The 17,530-nt window shown below is 40.4% G+C and overlaps 1 protein-coding gene across 1 annotated transcript; it reads left to right on the plus strand.

The window, feature by feature from the left end:
• Positions 1–550: 550 nt before the first annotated feature.
• topaz1 (testis and ovary specific TOPAZ 1) lies at positions 551–13,601 on the plus strand. Its single transcript, XM_081612673.1, has 21 exons — positions 551–687; positions 834–1,195; positions 2,886–5,370; positions 5,452–5,501; positions 5,593–5,678; positions 6,653–6,699; positions 6,780–6,823; positions 6,994–7,052; positions 7,388–7,474; positions 7,772–7,829; positions 8,807–8,958; positions 9,056–9,148; positions 9,262–9,356; positions 9,458–9,521; positions 9,604–9,775; positions 10,434–10,534; positions 10,608–10,773; positions 11,992–12,144; positions 12,216–12,446; positions 12,529–12,715; positions 12,895–13,601. The coding sequence occupies exons 3-21, from the start codon at positions 3,071–3,073 to the stop codon at positions 13,115–13,117; spliced, it is 4,368 nt and encodes a 1,455-aa protein (XP_081468799.1). The 5' UTR covers positions 551–687; positions 834–1,195; positions 2,886–3,070; the 3' UTR covers positions 13,118–13,601.
• The last annotated feature ends 3,929 nt before the right edge of the window (positions 13,602–17,530 follow it).

Raw genomic sequence — 17,530 nt, forward strand, 5'->3', positions numbered from 1 at the left:
ATATTAAATGCCTGTGATGGATTCTTTTTGTAGAAAGAAAGTCAAACTACAATTGTGGCTGAATGAAATGCCAAACCTCCATGTTGTTCCTGTGTCTTTAGCCACCATTTGTTGGTGGCTAAAGACACCAACAAATAATGGTGCTGCTTGAATTTGAAATTGGATTTTTGTGCCATTTAATTTATAAATGACTGTTTTGGTCTGTTATATAAACTCAATCTGTGTATCAAAAGTAATTGAGGGATACATAAATATTCACATACAGCTTTAACATATGTGTAAATTTTCTCATTTTTACGTTTAAACGTGTATGAAATTACTGGAATGTCTAAGGGTATTTATTCTGTGTAGTATTTTTTTTTCAATATTACCTTAATACGCGATTAAGTATTTTAACAAATTATGTATTGACTGGAGGGCCTTGTTTGATAAAAGCTCTCATAAGACCATTAATAAAAATAAAAAAAATTTAATTCCCCAATAAATATATTCTAAAGCAAAAATATGCAATAAAGAAGCTTAAGATTGTAAGAGCCTAGTACAGGAATAATTTCAGCCTGGACAGGCAGGCAGGTCAGAAAACGGCGAGGCTTTGTTTTGTCATACTTCCAACGAGACTTGTTACGCATGCGCAGTGTGGTTGGGCGATGCATCTTGGCTCACCTTGATTAATTCAGACTGCGTAAGGTACGAACTTCCATGACAAGAGACAATATTGGAGTAGGACCAAAACAAGCATTTATTATAAACTACTTTTTATTGAACACGTTTTTAAAAAACGTGCATTTAGTCGCGGTTTTATTGGTTAGCATGTTTCCGTCTTCTTCTAACAGGGTGAAACTGAACCGACTCGCCCTAAAAGACGTCGTTGGTCTCAAACTAGCTCCACGGAGGCGAAAAACCCCGAAGGCAGCCATTGACATTTCACATGACCCATCAAAACGACATCAAAATGTACTTTCAAAGCCTTTGTCAGTGGAAGAGACCGCTTCTGTCTCTGGGGACCGAAACGAATCGAGCCAAACTGTCCCAGAACCAAAGAGCTTGGAGAAACAAAACGATACTGTCAAGGATAACCTTAAAGGAAAACTGAAGGGGAACTACGCTGTTACACAGAAAGCCAAGTGGAGAAACGACCTTCAGTCATGTACAGGGGACAACCTGGAGTATAAACGGAGCGGGCCAAACACTAAAGGCAAGTATGAAGATAAGAAAACTCAACAGTAGAAACAGACTGGGGCAAGAGACGAGGGTCTGCAGGGTTAGGTTGATGTGGTGCGTTTGCGCCGACTCGGACAGCCGAGTATAGCTGTGCTGAAGTCGACCACAACCTGAAAACAACCAAAATGCCCTCTCCGCTAAAACTGGCTGCCTGTAAGGCAACGGGAGGACAGGATTTGGGTGATTTTATCTGTCATGAAGGGCACAGTTTCACCGCAGGGGGGGATAGAGACATGTTTGGCAGCGTTGAAGGCAGGGAAGGACAGGTCTCAGGGAAGGCCGAGGCCGCGGGAGGCAATCCGGGTTCCGCTGCTGCTGTCGGGGGACAAATGTCTGCAGGAACACCGTCAGAACCGAGCAGCCCAGCAAGTAAGGAGAACCGTAGGTCTAGCGTTAGCTAGCTCCATTGAGGTGTTTTTATCGAATTGCACAACGCATTTAACATTTTATCAGTCAGTTAGATTTAACCAGCTGTTTTATCCATGCTTTTATGTAACGTGTGAGATGCTAATGCTAACAGTGGGGGAAAAGTTTCAACATCTTCAGCCGTACAAATATTAGAAGATGCCATGCAGGAGGTGATTGTACTAAACGTCAAGGATCATGTTAAGATATGTGTCTAAATAAAATCTGATAAACACGATGGTCGTGGCAGTCAAGAAGTTTTATGACCGGGAAGCTGCCATGTTCTACTATAACATCCGCTTCCTGTTGGGAGAGATTTCGATTTGAAAACTTAAGCATAACAGTTAGTTTGCTAAATATTGGTTCTCTGAGTTTTTAGAGTGAAATTAATTCTTAGTATTCCTCTTGTATACGTTCCTCACTGCTCCCATTGAAAAGCATTAGAGGACGGACCATGTAGTGCTTTTTAGCTGCAGTGGGAAAGTTGCCCCAGATGTATATTTGCAGTTCTGGTCAGACGTTTACATCCGCCCATTGTTAGCATGAGTGTAAAATGAATTTATTTTCGGGGTTTTATTTTGTGTCTCTTAATAATTGCGAAAATTGTAAAGTTCTGACATTAGGCTAGCTGGATATTTGACCACTTTTTTTTTAGGAGCAGTAATAGAATTAAATTGGTTGTTTCTTTGGCACAGTCCCTACATTCATTCAGTCCATACATTTTTAAGACCAACTTCCAAAAACCTTGTTTGATAATCATTTGGTATCATTGCCCAGTTGAAATCTGTAAATGTGACAAGTTTACCTTCTGATTTGAGGGGAAGTTGTAAGAAATTGATTAATTTCCTCTTTAATTAGTCAACCAATTCATCTTCACCGCAGGTAGAGTGATACCCCTACATAATACCACAATGCCTGACTTTCAGTAAAGTGTACTTTAGGTTTTTAAACCTTGCCTTCTTTTGTCAAAGAAGTTTTGTCCAGAAAGCCTGAGGCTTTTCTGTGTGATTGAAGGGTGTAAAAATATTTTTTATTTCCAGACTTTATTCATTATCCCATTGCCTAAATATTTAATGTTGGTATTTAACAAAATGGGACAAAAAAGTGTAGAGAATTGTGGAAATTGTGGTTAAAATAGCAACACAAAAAAGGGGAAAGAAATTAACTAAACTGATTAGTTCCTAGTTGTTATCAGTGTCTTGGTGTTCATATAATTACGGTCTTTCTCATTGGCTTTATTTGATATCTTTCACTTTCAGAATTTGTTCAGGATACACACCTGAACCTCTCTGAACTTGCTGGTTCAGAAGGGTGCTTAAGAAGATCTGTTGGAGCCTCCCTCTGTATTGTGTGCGGGGAATGTAAATACATTTCCTCCCGGCAGAGGACCTTGGGTAAGCAAAAGCCTAAAACCTCTACCCCGGAGTCCGGGCAGTCTCCCACTATGGTTAAGATCTACGGTGGGAAAAGAGCCGTTGAGACTGTGGAGAAGATCGTAGTGTGGATTAATGAATACCCCAAAGTAACACTTTGCGACATTGCAGCAACATACGACATATGCAGTCACAATTGTGGTTACATTTTACCAGACGATCTTAAGAACAAGAAGATGTGTTGCTTCAAGCGGGACATGAGGGCTGGGTTTCAAATTTGGCCCAATTGTATAGGGCATAACAGTGAGCAAGGTGGTGAGGCTAAAAATAGCACCAGCAGTCCCAGTGTGCAGAGTGGAAACAGCATCTGTCAGGCTGAAAGTCTGACAGAACAACACAAACACCCGGAAGAAGGCTCCGCATCGGAGGTCTCAAAGACGCCTTCAAAGCATTTCTACAATGGTTGGACGGATGTAGACACTACTACTCCTGCTCCTCTCTTAAAAAGCAAACACACAGAAGACGACGAGATCAGGACTTGTGTGTTGGACCAATATCAGCTGGACAATGCTGAACTTGAATCTGACCCGATTGCTTTGGGGATTCACAGAGACAAAAGAATGAAGCTTGAGGATGGAGTTGAGTGCAGCAGAGTTTGTAGCACGGCCTCGAAAGAAAACAAAGTAATCAGTAGACCTGATCAGAATATTTTCAGTCCCACCGAATATGATGCATTTCAAATGTCACCATTGCTGTTCAGTGAGAATGATGAGGTGAATGTGGACGAACCGGAGTTTTTCACTTGCCAGAGAGTAAGGCCGTATTCTAGGGAACTACGTAGTTCGTGTGCGCGAACTTACAAGTCCTGGCCTTTTCCAAATAGTCAGCCAAGGTGTAAAGTTGGTGCTTCTGCCACATCCTGTTCAGAGACGGGTTCATCACAAAGGAGCCCCATTGACTCTGTGACAAAGAATTCAAACCTGCCTAGTTCATCCACAGGAGAAAACCAGAACATGACAAACCTGAGGACAGTGCAACAACCTGTGCAGTCTGAAAAATCTGTAGCCCCTCTTCATTGTCGTTCCGTTCCATCTTCAGGTCCGGGTCAGCTTGGCATGGAGCCAGACGTTGGAGCTGGATCAACTTTTCTGTTGAACCGCCTTGAAACAAACGACTCCACCTGTGCTACTACCACCCACTCGGTGCTCAGTCTGAGCGACTGGGAAGCATCCTCTGCTTTGTCTAATTCATCAGATCCATCATCATGTGGCCTTTCTGCCACAGTGTTTTCTCCGCTCCCTTCAATGTTCCTATCGGGGAAAATCCAAAACACTCCGGGGAAAACGGTCGAGGAACCCCAACTCTCCACCTGCGGTCATTTATCCTTTACACTTCCAAACAACTCCTACCAGAGTCTTGTATCCTCCATCGGCTTCAGTTGTGACCAGAACAACAACGATGAATGTCTCCCAATGAAGAGCCCACCCAAACTGGAACCATATGACGCAAGTCCGTTCAAGCCAAAACATTTGTGCAACGTCCCAAGACAAAACTATGTGGACTTTGACTCTGATGGGTTTCTGCTTCCACCAGAGCTCTCCCCCATCACTTCTCCATACAGGCGCATTTTAGGGTGTACCTCATTCGAAAGCCTGGAAAGTTTGGAAGATAATGATCAGGAGGTTATGAACAAAGATGAAACACCAACAGATTTTTACCTGGAGCAAGTGGCTAATGGCAACACTGACGTTAGCTCGAAGTACTGGAAGACCTCCAGTACTTCTTCTGAACACTCCAGCAAAGAAATGGAAGGCGCTACAACTCCCAGTACGCCGTCTGACATCACCGCTTTCAAATCGTTGTCTTCTCCCAGCAACACTGAAGTGCATGGTGATGAGGATATAAAGGAAACTTTAGATGACACGGAGAAAAACGTTGAGGACGGTAAAAGAAGTTTCAAGCAAGTTCCCTTGAGTCCTAAAATACAGGCGACCGTTGGCTCGAATGTCCCGACCGAAGGCAGCCCGTCTCCCAGCAGCCATGGTGAGGAACATACAGAAGAGGAAGACGAAGAAGAGCAGTGGTCTTCTACAGAAGAGGAGTCGAGCTCTTACAACACGGAAGACGACCAAAGAGAAGCGGAGGGGACCAAAGAACCGGAGTCTGATGTTTTGGACGAGGTCACAGCTTATGAACAAGATATCTTGCTCGTTGACGTTGTGCAGGAGGATCCAGAACTGTTTGAAAATCTGCCAGAGAAGAGCCTGCTGAACCTGGGCCCCGTCAGGGACACCGCGGCTCCTAAAAAGAAACCAATCCCGGCAATAAAGCTTTCATCGAAGACGACTAGATCATCAGTGTTTGATCAAAAGTAAGGACTCCTGTGTTTCTTACATCACATAGGCTACCTGTGGTTTCTCCCTGTACTAAATGAAAGATATTTGTGTTTCAGAGTGACAACAGTTGCAGTCGATCTTCGTGACGACTGTACTGAAATTGCAGGTAGGAATTCTGGATACGTTTTATGAGGCTTTTTGTGGGCATTTTTGAATGTTTTTCTACTCTATTTCATGAACAAACTAATATGTTACAGAGGAGATGGAAAGCAGACCGTGGAGACCTCGGTGTAGCAACATAACTACCAAAAATCTAAATCCATACCCTCAAAGCGAACATCTGGTAACGTAACTGGAGGGAGTCCTCTTGCTCTTTATTGTGTCTCATACAGAGCACCTCATTTCTCAGGAGTTTTTAATTTTGAGCATTTTATTGAAAAACATCAGAAATGTTTTAGAAAGCGTCCCAGTGGTTAAATGTTTTCCATGACGGCAGAGATAAAGAGCATAATGCTTTACATCAGTATAAATTTACATTTTATCATTGATTCATCACGCAGATTTCACTACGAAGACTTGTTGAATCCGTTTAAACTGAATTGAAATGGATCACTGCTGTTCAGTTTTTTGGTCAAAATGTCTCGGTATTAAATCAATGTAAAATTACTGGTTTTGTGCATTTTAAAAAGTATTTATATTCCTTTAATTTTTTCCCCCCAATATTTTGTCACATTGTAATGTTTGAATGTGACAGCATAACTGACGTTAGCTTGATGTTCTTTTATATTTATCCCTGTGGGTTAATAATTTGTCTTGACCAGCTTTAAAAAGCCACTGACTGACATTTTTTCCAATTATCCTTACAAAATAGCTAAATTACGGTCAGAATGAATGAAGAGTACTTTTTGTTTTTGTCCTCCATCCATCTTCCCATTGATCGAAACCTGCATCCCTGTTTTTGTTTTTTTTGCCCATGCATACACTATTTTTTTCATGCTAGGATAGAAAACTAAGTTTTTGGTCTCATCCAACCACATCACCATCTTCCATGTCTGCCATATTTTTTTCTGACTAACTTCACGCAGGATTTCATGTGGCTTCCTTCTTGCCACTCTTCCAGAAAAGTCAGATTTGTGATGTGCAAATGATTGGTGGCTTAGGTTTGGATTGGTACAGCTACCCCATAAAATTCCTTAAAAAAAAAAAAAAAGAAGAAAAAATGAATTGAGGTTTTTGATGTTTTAATGTGACGCATTTAAATAGATATGAGTACTTTGTCACTGTAGAATTTTATCTAATTTGCATGTTTTCAACCAGGGCCGATCTGATAGAAACAACAGTAAAATGGATGGATCCCTGGAAAGGTATTCCTTCACACAATTCACAAGCTGAACTTTTTCAATACAGATAAATTAGTGTTAATCTAATCTGTGTGTTTGTTCAGTAATTTTGGTCGACTCATCCATCCACATGTGACCTCAAGAATAGGTAAGTGGGAATAAGATCAAACGTGATCTTTTTTTTTTTCACCGACGACTTTTTATTTAAAGTATTTTTGTGTGTGTTTGTGTTAATTTGAGCTGCTAATAGGAAGGACAGGTCCAGCTTTGCCTAAAGTGAATAACTCCTCATATCTGGCTCTTCTGCTCCTTCCATAGGACAGTGTATGAAAAACCCGACTAACCTGACAGATTTTAGGCGTCAGAAATCAAATGAAGTAAGTATTTCTATATTGAAAAAAAAAGGCTGCTTTAACTCTATTTTTAACTCTTAAATAAGTAAATTCTACAACAATGCATTTCTTTATTTGGTTTAAAATGATCCAACAAGCCATCATTTTGATACAACCAACAAAACATAATTTGATCTGATATGAATTGGCACATTTTCGTTTTTATGCTTCAAACCTAATGGCTGCTTCTGGAAAATATGCATTTAAAAAACCAAAAGCGGCAACAATATTGCAATTCATTCAGCTCACTAAATGACTGTTTTGCTGTCTCTAATGTGATGGACTCCTCTGTTTAATGGAGCAAATCTTCTAATCCTCAGTACTGCAGACAGTACTTCAGTGAATCGCTGTCCTGTGGCTTCAAAATGTGTCGCTTCCAGCATCTGCCGGCGGAGGGGGACGAGAAGGTACGCCCGGCGAAACGCCTTCGTTCTCAGCTCAGACGCTTTGTGCCAAAGTAGGAATCCACTGGACCTCTCTAGAGAGCGTTTTTTACTTCATCTGAGAAGGAATCCATCATTTAATTTCACCATAATTTTTTTTTTCCATGTTTAAATTAAAGGCTGCTAGGTTTGCATCCCTGTTTAGATGTTTGTTGATCACAGGAGGTATATCACCCTCTGCTGTGCTGTTGGTGTCGTTGCACATTTTCAGAACCTGTAAATGATTTCTGTTTTGTTTCTTTTTTTTCCTCCCTCTTCTAGTTCTGTGTTGAAGCGGTGACGAAGTTCGCCAAAAATCCAGCGTGCCTCCAGAAAGCTGGTCAGTATCCTTTCAATACGAGTTTTCACTTTTCCTCAAACAGCTGTTAAAGAGCTCTGCTAAAGGATTTTCTTTTCTCCTGGAAGCCCCTAAATAAAACTAAATTTAAAAATAAAACAAGACCAAGACAATGCAGCGACTAATTGAGTCCAATACTCCTAAATAAAATCCAGAGCACCAAATTGTCTTCAGAAGACATCTTGTTAGTAAACTTGGTCTACTTCCGTGTAGCTTAATCTCAGTAAAAGCAACAGAGGTTTATCAAAAAGAATTGAACGAATAGAATCATGAAGATCAGATTTTTCAGATCAGATTTTTCAGCAGACAGGACGAAGAGGATGGCATCATTAATTTAGAAAAACAACACAGTTGTTTTGAGATTGAATGTCTCACATTGTCATGTTCAACTGATCACCAGAGAATTGAAAGTTTTTGTTTTTATTAATTTTTTTGCACAAATGCAAACCTGGTAGCTGCAGAGAAGCTTCACATACCAACAAATTTGGGCTGTATGGAATAAAAAGCAGAAAAAAACAATGTCGGTATACTGCAGGTGATGTATGAGACACAGCTGAACCTTTTCACCTAGATGCAAAACACTTTTATGTCACCTAAATGCATCATTTCCATTATGTTTTGAGATGTTTTTTTTCTACAATTTTTAACTTCGCCAGAGCTCACTTCAGTCGAACGGACACTTAGTTTTTTAGATGGACAGGAATTCCCTTTTTTTCTTTTTTCTTTTTTTTATGCACATCAGAATTCAATTGCACGTTCACACCTCCCCAAACTTTAGGTTTTATTTGTAAAGTGTTCTGAAAACTGTGCTTTGGTTTTCAACTCCTTTCTAAGGATCTGTTATAGAAAATCTAAATTAAAATACACTGAATATGTTTATAATGAGACAAAAAAAATTCTCATAACTACTGCAAGGTTCAGTGGAGTTCAGAAGCATGTATATTGTTTTCCACCTGCAGGCGCTGTGTTTACCGGGTACTACCAGAACAGCCCACCGGGGGCGTACTTCTCCATGCCGGTCCTCCTCACCCTCCTCTGGGCTCTGCTGAAAGCCGGCATGGTGTCCAACGTCTTTTCAGTCCTCCGCGTCAGCTTGGCCCACAACATAGTGGTCAGTGCAGCAGTCACGTATGTAACATAATCCAGCGTGTTGCCTAGGAGACGGGGGGGAACATCGCGCGATTTAACCCTCTCCTGTCCTCCTCCAGCCGGGCCACGAGTTCCTGCTGGCTCTCTTTAACTACGTGAGGGACAAGGATCTCATGAGCTTCGTGCCCGAACTGATGCAGCTCACATTCAAGGTGTCTCAGTTTGTTCATCCTCGGGTTTGCTGTCGAGTCTTTTTTTTTTTTTAATTTTTTTTTTTATATGTGAACGGGGGAATTTTTTCTGTTGTTGTTTTGTTTGACAACAGATGGCTGGCGTCGGTTTGGAGCTGAGCTTGGACTGCATAGACAACGTAAAGCAAAGCCCCATGTTTCAGCAGGCGGCTCATCACAACTCACACAAGTTAGTAACACTTCAGGTTTTACTCATGGTTTTAGCTGCTGTAGTTCCTAAACGTCTGCATAATAATGTAAAAAAAAAAAATTGTGATTTAAATCATTTAGCTCGCCTGCCTGCACGCAGAGTCCTGAGTATCTGAATTTAGTGCATGGGATTGTTGAAATAGAGGTTAGTTCTGTTTGATTTTTGGGTTATCCCTAAGGATTACACTGTTTCTTGTCAAATTTATTCATATCATCCATTCTGTCAGCTTTGTGCCAAGCAGGAAGATTGGAAACGGATGGGAGAGGTGTACAGGTCCGTCTGCCAGTTCAGCCAACACCAGAACCAGGTGGAGCGCATCAGCGGTCGCATTGCTATAGCGCTTCTGTCTGAGAGCAAAGACAAGGTCTCTCTGCCTTTCGCTGCTTTCGCTGAGACAGGTGAACGTTCTCAATTATATATGTATTAAGGACTTGATACTCTTCTGTTTTATTTTTAAATGCACAGTACACTTTTTATTTTTATTTTTTAGTTATAGAAAGTTTTGTCCTTCTGCATCACGGCCTTCAATTCCGTCATAAATGTGTGCAGAACTTTGTCGCTGTTCCACTAATGTCGCAAATTTTTGCAATGTGTGGTGTTTCCATTGGATAAGAAACTCAATTAAAATCATGTGTGAATAAGTTTGTTCACGCGATGAGCCATGAAAAAAAAAATTTGATACTGCAACTACTTCCTGTCGGCTTCTTCTTTACGGTTTATGCCAGTGGCAACATCCGGTTGTTGACCATGTGTTTCCATTGCAGTTCTGCAAAATAAACCAATTGCAATACAGTCAGAAAACCACCTCATCCTATCGGCAAAATGTTTTTGTTTTGAAAAGACTGTTTTTTGTTTGTTTTTTTTCCCCCAAAATTGGCATGTTTCCCTTTTAACAAATTTATTTTCAGAATGCCAAATTGCGTAGTTATATAGTCAATGGAAACGCAGCTACAGTTGGATAATTCATATAATCCCAATGTTTGTGACAGAAAATAGAGAATTTTTCTAGGCACCGTAATGATTGCAATTTTTTCTTTTTTTTTTTTTCTTTATCAGTGCGCCAAAACGAAAGTGAGGAGAACCTGGTGAAGACTTTTGTGGGCCGAATCGGAGTGTCTTTGATGTTGAGATACCACAAAAATCACCACTGGATTAAGGTAACAAGCCACTCCGTTTCTCTCCTGCGTTTCTCCAGCTTTCTTTCGTTCGGTTAATGATGTCCACATGCAGGGCCGCAGAGTGGTGGAGGTGATGTCCGCCTTAAAAGTTGACTACACAACGCTAAAGAGCTTATTTGGGAATGAAGACGGAGCGTCGCGCTGCTGCCTGATCACTGTGGCAACGGAGCTCTTCCTCCTGAGTGGGAGCGTGGAGGGAGCGCTAAACACCCTCCGAGGTAACGCTGCCTGTCCGGACTCTCATCAGATCTCAGACAATTATAACTGAAGGTGATCCTCTGTGGCAAATCAGTTTATAGTTGGCTAAATATAAAAAGAAAAGTAGGTTAGCATTGGGGGTGCAACTAGCGATTGTTTCAGTAATCGAGTCTGCTGATTAATCGATTAATTGGATTCAAAAATTAGCACATTTGTCAGATTTTTATTTAACCACATAAACATTTTTTACACAATACTAGAAATACATAAAAAATTCAACCACCCCCGAAAATAAATATTGTATTGCCTAAAGTACAAAAACACAGCATGTTTTAGTTTACACTTAAGTCATTTGTGGAAAAGGATCCAACCTACAGCTAAAGAAATGCTTCTAACTACATACTTAACGCTATCACAATGTGGGGCTAATCTGTTTTTAGATTAACCAATTAATTCGGTAGCAAAAGGTGCTTAATAGTCAATCTTATTTTTTTTTTTTTACAAGGTTTGAACAAGGTAAAGCTAAAACCTTGCCACTTGCAGTTCTGGGGAAAAGATATTTACAAAGTTTTTTTTTGTGTTTTTTTCGAATGCAAAGTGTATGTAGTTTTTGTACAGTTTTGACTTAATTACTAATTGTTTTGTTTCAACAAATGGCCTTTTAATAATTTTGTATATTCCAGTTAACAATTAATTGATTACAAAATTAGTTGAAGATTATTTCAATAATCAATTAATTGCGATTAATCGTTTCTGGCCTAGTTGGGACCTCAATTTGTTGCAAATTTAGTACTGTGAGATGCAGCTCAACAAATTAAAACATCATCAGAGCTAATTAATTTTATTCAATACAAAAGGTAAAGCTCAAAATAGATTAATTTCCCACAGATTTATTTGAGTCATTTATTTTGGTTGATTATGACTTAGAACTGATTTAAAAAAAAAAAAAAAAGCAAAATTATGCTTCTTATAGTACTATCAGAATATTATTATGCCAACAAAAAGGCTCTAGCATATTAATGGAAAGTTTAGAAAAACAGATTGTAAAGCAAAGTCCATTCAAGAGTTTGGGCGATTGCAACCAGAGACTTGACTGGGTCGTACTTGGACAAAAAGGACTACATTGGTGTAACATGAGTTCCCAATTTGAGTGAAATTACTTTTAATAAATGAAACCTTTTCATGACATTCTAATTTGAGATGTTCTTGTAGTTAAGTTCGGGAATTTGTCCCTGCAGAACACAACTGGTTCCTGAGTTCGGGTTTGTGGCCGTGCGAGCCCACTGATCTGGAGGGCAGGACTAATCTGCTGAGGCGTCTGGCTGGGAAAACCTCTCACCGAGACACCTTGGAGGTTCTCTGTAATCTGCCAGGAGTTAAGGAACGCATCGGTGAGTGTGTGTGAGCGTTTTTTTTTTTTACATTTCCTAGTCTTTGGATTTGATCTTACTGATGTTTTCAGACACTTCCTTTCCACCTCTACCTCCAGACCTTATAGACATCGACAGGTACAGTCCTCTGTTTACATCTCACCTCCAAGTGTGTGTGGAGAGACAGATTCTACCTGTAGCGTCAGACCTGCTGGACTTCATGCTGAGTAAACAGCTGGCTGTCGATCACTCAATGCTGCAGACGCTGCTCGAGAAACTGGGCAGACAAAACCTGTGGCTGCGGGCGCGGGAAGTCTTCAAACGTAAATATCACTGGATTACCGTCCCATAAAAATCTCATTATTAGCTGTTTAAAACCTCAGGGCGTGTGCATTAATCCCCCAGATTCTCTGAGTGCGGGATACTACCCTGACGTATCGGCTGCCCCTGGTTTGATGGCGCTGGTCGTACCCTGTCAGCTCGGAGAGGTGGAGCTCGCTCTCGCCTTGGAGATGTTTGTTGCCTTCAATGCGTCAGCCATTCTTCCTCTGTCAGACACCGCCTCTTCTTCCCTCAGCATCACTCTAAAAAGGTACATCGATGTTTTTGCAGGGTCTTACGAAAGTGCTTGGTCGGCCAAAAACCTGCAATCGGCGCACCGCTAAGAATCACCAATAAAATACATTGAAGTTTTTGATTTGGAGTTGACAGAATGTGAAAGGGTCTTATTTTTAAATGTGACCTCACTGTGCTCTGCATGGCCTCTTGCAGGACTCAAACCTGCGAGGGGGACTACATCTCGGCGGGTAACCGGCTTCTCTCCGCGGCTTGCCTTCCCCAGCCCAAACTCACCGTCCGCTACACAGCGGTCAACTCCTCCCAGGAGCAGCTGTTCAGGCTGGACGTTCCCTCCGCGCGCCGCTGGCTCCGCCACAACCACTTGTGGGCCAGTGAGATGTGGACGCAACGACCCAAAAGTGTCAACCCCAACTGACCTCGGTAACTATTTTGACGTCTTCTTGGGTTCCAGCGTCCGTGAACTCGCCGAGAAACATCAATGAAATCAGGTAGAACAGCGTGTTTCTGTTCTAGTTCTACATTTCTTTTCTTCTTTACACGCATGGCGACCCAGTCGCAGGAAATCACAACCAAAGACTGATGCTAGATAATCAAACTTTTTATGTTCATGTTTATTTAAAACATTATTTTTCTGAGATAATTTTGTTGGCTTTCACTCAGAGTTTTAAGGGAGTAACTTAGAATTTATTTCTTGCAGGGGAACAATCGCATGTAATTTTGGGGGGTGGAGAGGAGTGGGTGTTACAGTGTTATCTGTATATAAAATAATTAAATATGTATTTATATGACCACATTATGTTGCTGTATTGTTTGTTACAATCAAAACTGTTGCTTGTTCAGGACCTGTAATTTACGATTTCTTTGAATTAAGTTTTTTATTAAAAGTTTACTTCTTTGTGTGTGTGTTTATAGTGGTGCTGTCAATCGGTAATGTAATCACGTTAATCACACTAGCGCTGTGGTTAATCATGCTTAAATATGCAGTCTTGAACTCTAAAATTGTTTAAAAAATGTTTTATTCTCTGAAACATTTCAGGTTTTCATATTCAGGAATATTTAAAAGGAGTAATTTTGTTTCAAACATAATTTAGAGACTTTAACTATAAACTGGTGGTGCTTCGGCGGAAGGATACGTCACCGTTGCAATAAGTACTTTGGTTTTATCCAAACGTGAATCGCTGTTTTTTTAAAGTTTTTAAATAATTAGCAATAGTGTACTGTGACAGTAATCTGAAGGGGGGCTAAGAGAGGACTGGAGTCGAACTCGGGACGGCTACGTCGAGGTTTGTTTTACCGCTAACCGCGGTGCTTTTTTATTTTGTTTTATCATTGTTTATCTTAAAACATAATTTTGCAGCTTTCCCATTCATCAGTTTGACTCTCCTGGCTCATCTTTAGACTCGCATTTGCGTTTCTGCATTGTTGAACGTAGTACAACCGCGTAACGCGCTGCTGTGAACTAAAAACGTAACCCTCCGCAGGAGAGAGTCTTAGGTCAAAATAGGTAATGCGATTAATGTGCAGTGTGTGTTATTAACGTAGCATTTTATAGATGAATGGCATGCGTTAACATTTACAGCCCTAATTTATAGAAAACATTCTTCACATGAAATAAAATAACCAAAATGGATGGATTCATTCTAACCTTGCCTACCTGAATATAGTTCCACTTCTTGTTAAAGTTGAACTGTTGGGTCTTGACCTCTGTTAATGACGCAGGATGTGAGGTATGTCTGAGGAAAATATGTTCTGCAGTTCTCCTGAAAGTGGGTTTGAACCCAGTGTCAGACTGAAAAGCTACATTTCAGACTTTACACGCCTCGGCACGTTAAAGGTCATAACCGAAGAGGTGAGGCTTGGTGGGTAAATTTGTCCAAAGAAAGTCGGGCTTAAGTTTACAAAATTGCATCTGAACAAGACATGAACTTTAAAACTGTCCTGAACAAGATAAAATGTAACTTCTTTTTAGAAGAAGATCATTACTTTGAAAACAATCAAACATCATGTCAGCACAAGCATCTTTCAACAACATGGTAGTGGAGGGATGATGATTTGGGCACGTTGGGTTTATCATCACTCGCTCTGTAAACCAGGACTCTTGTACGTCACGTTGCATCTGAATGTCTAAACATGGACCGAGATGTGATGACTCATCTAAAGTTTTGACCTCAGCCTGACTGAAGTGCTTGTGGAAAAAACAGAAGTTGTTTTGAAAGAATGCCATCAACGTCAAACTAATGAAGACGAGTGGGTAAAAATTCCTTCCCCATGATCTCACAGGTGAGTTCACACCAGAGACTATTTGTGTTTTTAAGTTTCACATGTAAATAAATCCTGTGGTGCGTTATTCTTTTGACAATACAAGATGTATTGTTTTGTTTTGATAAAACTGAAATTCCTCATATTTGTATTAATCTGAAATATAATTTACCCTGTCGGGTGTAAAAATTTGAGTTGAACTCTGGTGCCTTGAAAAGTATTGATAACTTTTGTCACTTTATGAACAACTTCAAATAAACTTCATTGGTTTCTTTAAAACAGAACAAAATGTTATTTTTATTCAGCACCTTTAAGTTATGATATTCCTATGTGAAACCAATTCATCCAGTTGACTTCAGAAGTTAAATAGTAGACAGACTGCTATTGCAGACTGCTGTTTGTAGTTTAATGTGAGTAAATCAGTAATCTGGTGAGTGTGGAATTTGACTTCCATGTTTTCCAGTGCAGGAAAAGTATGGAAAATATTCTGATGTCCAGACTTTGTTCCCTATTCCATCATTTTGAGCGTAGCCCTCCTTTATTTCCTCCTTTCATTTTTTTTCTTGGTTTAGCTTCTTCTGTCTTTGACTTAATCATGTCCTTGCTTCTTTCTCCCTCCTTCCTGCTTTTCTACTAATCCTCCTTCACCTCTTTCCCTTCGTTTTTTTCTTTTTTTTGAGGTTTTATACAATAAGATAGCATGCCTGCTGTTGAGTTATTAACATATCTGCCATCGAACTCATTAGCTTTTGTATTTTACATTTTTCAGTGGATCCAAGGGACTAAAAAACAAGAAAAACTGTAAACCTGCAGAGACATGACCGACTGAACTGACAGGCTGGACAGGAAGAGCAACGGTCGACAAAAACCTCTAACGGACTAGCAGACGCTCAGTCTGTTGAAAGAAGGTACTTTTGTCCGGTTGGACCAAAACTGAATGTCTTAGCCTAGTTTTGTATGTGGGCTGAGACTGCATACACAGTTTTAACACACACACACAGGATTACACAACTTTGTGTAGCCTCCATATTCACTCCAGTGAAACATGGAGGTGGCAGCATCATGTCGTGGGGATACGCCACACCAACTACAATCAGGGAAGCTGGTTATAGTCGATGGATTGAACTAAATAAACTTTAGAATAAAATGTGTTAAAAATGCAAAAGACTTGAGATTCCCAGAGCTACAATAGAATGGTTCCGATCAAAATAAATATTTTTTGTAACATTACTCATATTTTAATTAATAATATTAATCATAACCTACAGGAAACCAGCTAGATTATTGGTATTTGGGTCTACTAAATACATTATTTCAATAATAATTAAGGTTGCTTTATTGAAAGAGGGCATTGACAGCTGCAGCTCTTGGTTATGTAGGAGTTCATAACCGCCAGGGGGCAGTACAGAGCTGCCCGCATAGTAAAAATTGAGTTTCTCCATCTGATTTCTCAGCACCTGATTGGTTTCATCACCAGTAAGCCTACAGTTACCACAACATCGCTGTAGAAACTGGTAAATCCCCTCACCAAAGGTAAACTGGTCTTATTGGGAGTGATTTCACACTTCCTACAAATATCCTCCTGAGTGAGGCAGTCATGAGCTCAGAGATGACTGCTCCTCTACAATAAATAAATAAAAAAGAGCCCTGCAGACCTTCACGTGCTGCTCTAAGTCTTACTGAATCCCAACATTCTTAAGGAGCCATTCAGACAGATTACGTGCTGGCGGCAGAACCGGCGCCTCCGTGCGTGTCATCCGGGGGCAGAGATAATCACAATAACACTGAACTGTTTGTGCGTTTTCAGATTTCTGCCTCCAAGCGGTGCCATCTTAATCATATCCTCCCTTCTCCCTTTGCCTCTCTCGCAGCGACGTTCCTGGATGTGTCATCGCAGAACTGATGTTTTTGTTTGTTTCATGTGAACGGATAATGCTGGCTTTCTTGTCTTGGAGGTCACAAAAGCAGCAGCACAGATTCACGTCGGAAGTGTGTGTGTGTGTGTTTCAGTGTAGAAAGGCATGAGCGGCCTGGTATTTTTAGCTCATTCATCCTCTTTTCACCCAGCTTACTGTCGTCAAATTCAGTTTGCTGAATGTCTCATATGATCTCACTCATGAAAACATATTCTAACTTAATAAACTGGGGATTTTGGGCAATTTAAATTCCTACAAGTTTGCACTTGAAAGTCTTTTAATTGCCAATTTTTAACAGTTTTGTGTTGCGAGGCTACATGACAGTTCTTGTCTACTAAGACATTCCCAATAGTAATGTTTTTCAGTGAAACTGAAGTGTATTTAATTGGATTTTTTGGGTGATTCAACAACACAAAATAGCAGATAGTGTGCCCTGCATTTGGATTCAAACAGCTTCTTTCAGTTTAATTTAAGCATAAATACTATTGCTCTTTGAATGCCTTCAGATGGACAACTCTCATACACGCCAAAAGTTTATTCTTTTGGAAAGAGCAACAGAAAACTGGTTCACCCCGATCACACCATACTCATGGTAGCGGCGGCATCAGGCTGTGGGGATCTTATTGTTCACCAGGGTTGACGAAAAGATGGGG

The sequence above is a fragment of the Poecilia reticulata genome, chromosome 11 (genome assembly GCF_904066995.2).
Source record: "Poecilia reticulata chromosome 11, P_reticulata-male-v2, whole genome shotgun sequence".
Classification (NCBI taxonomy): domain Eukaryota; kingdom Metazoa; phylum Chordata; class Actinopteri; order Cyprinodontiformes; family Poeciliidae; genus Poecilia; species Poecilia reticulata.

Excerpts from the sequence above, each read along its gene's own strand:
- topaz1 (XM_081612673.1), top strand. The coding sequence starts at position 3,071 with ATGGTTAAGATCTACGGTGGGAAAAGAGCCGTTGAGACTGTGGAGAAG. Across the intron at positions 5,371-5,451 it reads TCATCAGTGTTTGATCAAAA|AGTGACAACAGTTGCAGTCG; the intron begins GTAAGGACTCCT and ends TTTGTGTTTCAG. Across the intron at positions 12,716-12,894 it reads CTCAGCATCACTCTAAAAAG|GACTCAAACCTGCGAGGGGG; the intron begins GTACATCGATGT and ends GGCCTCTTGCAG.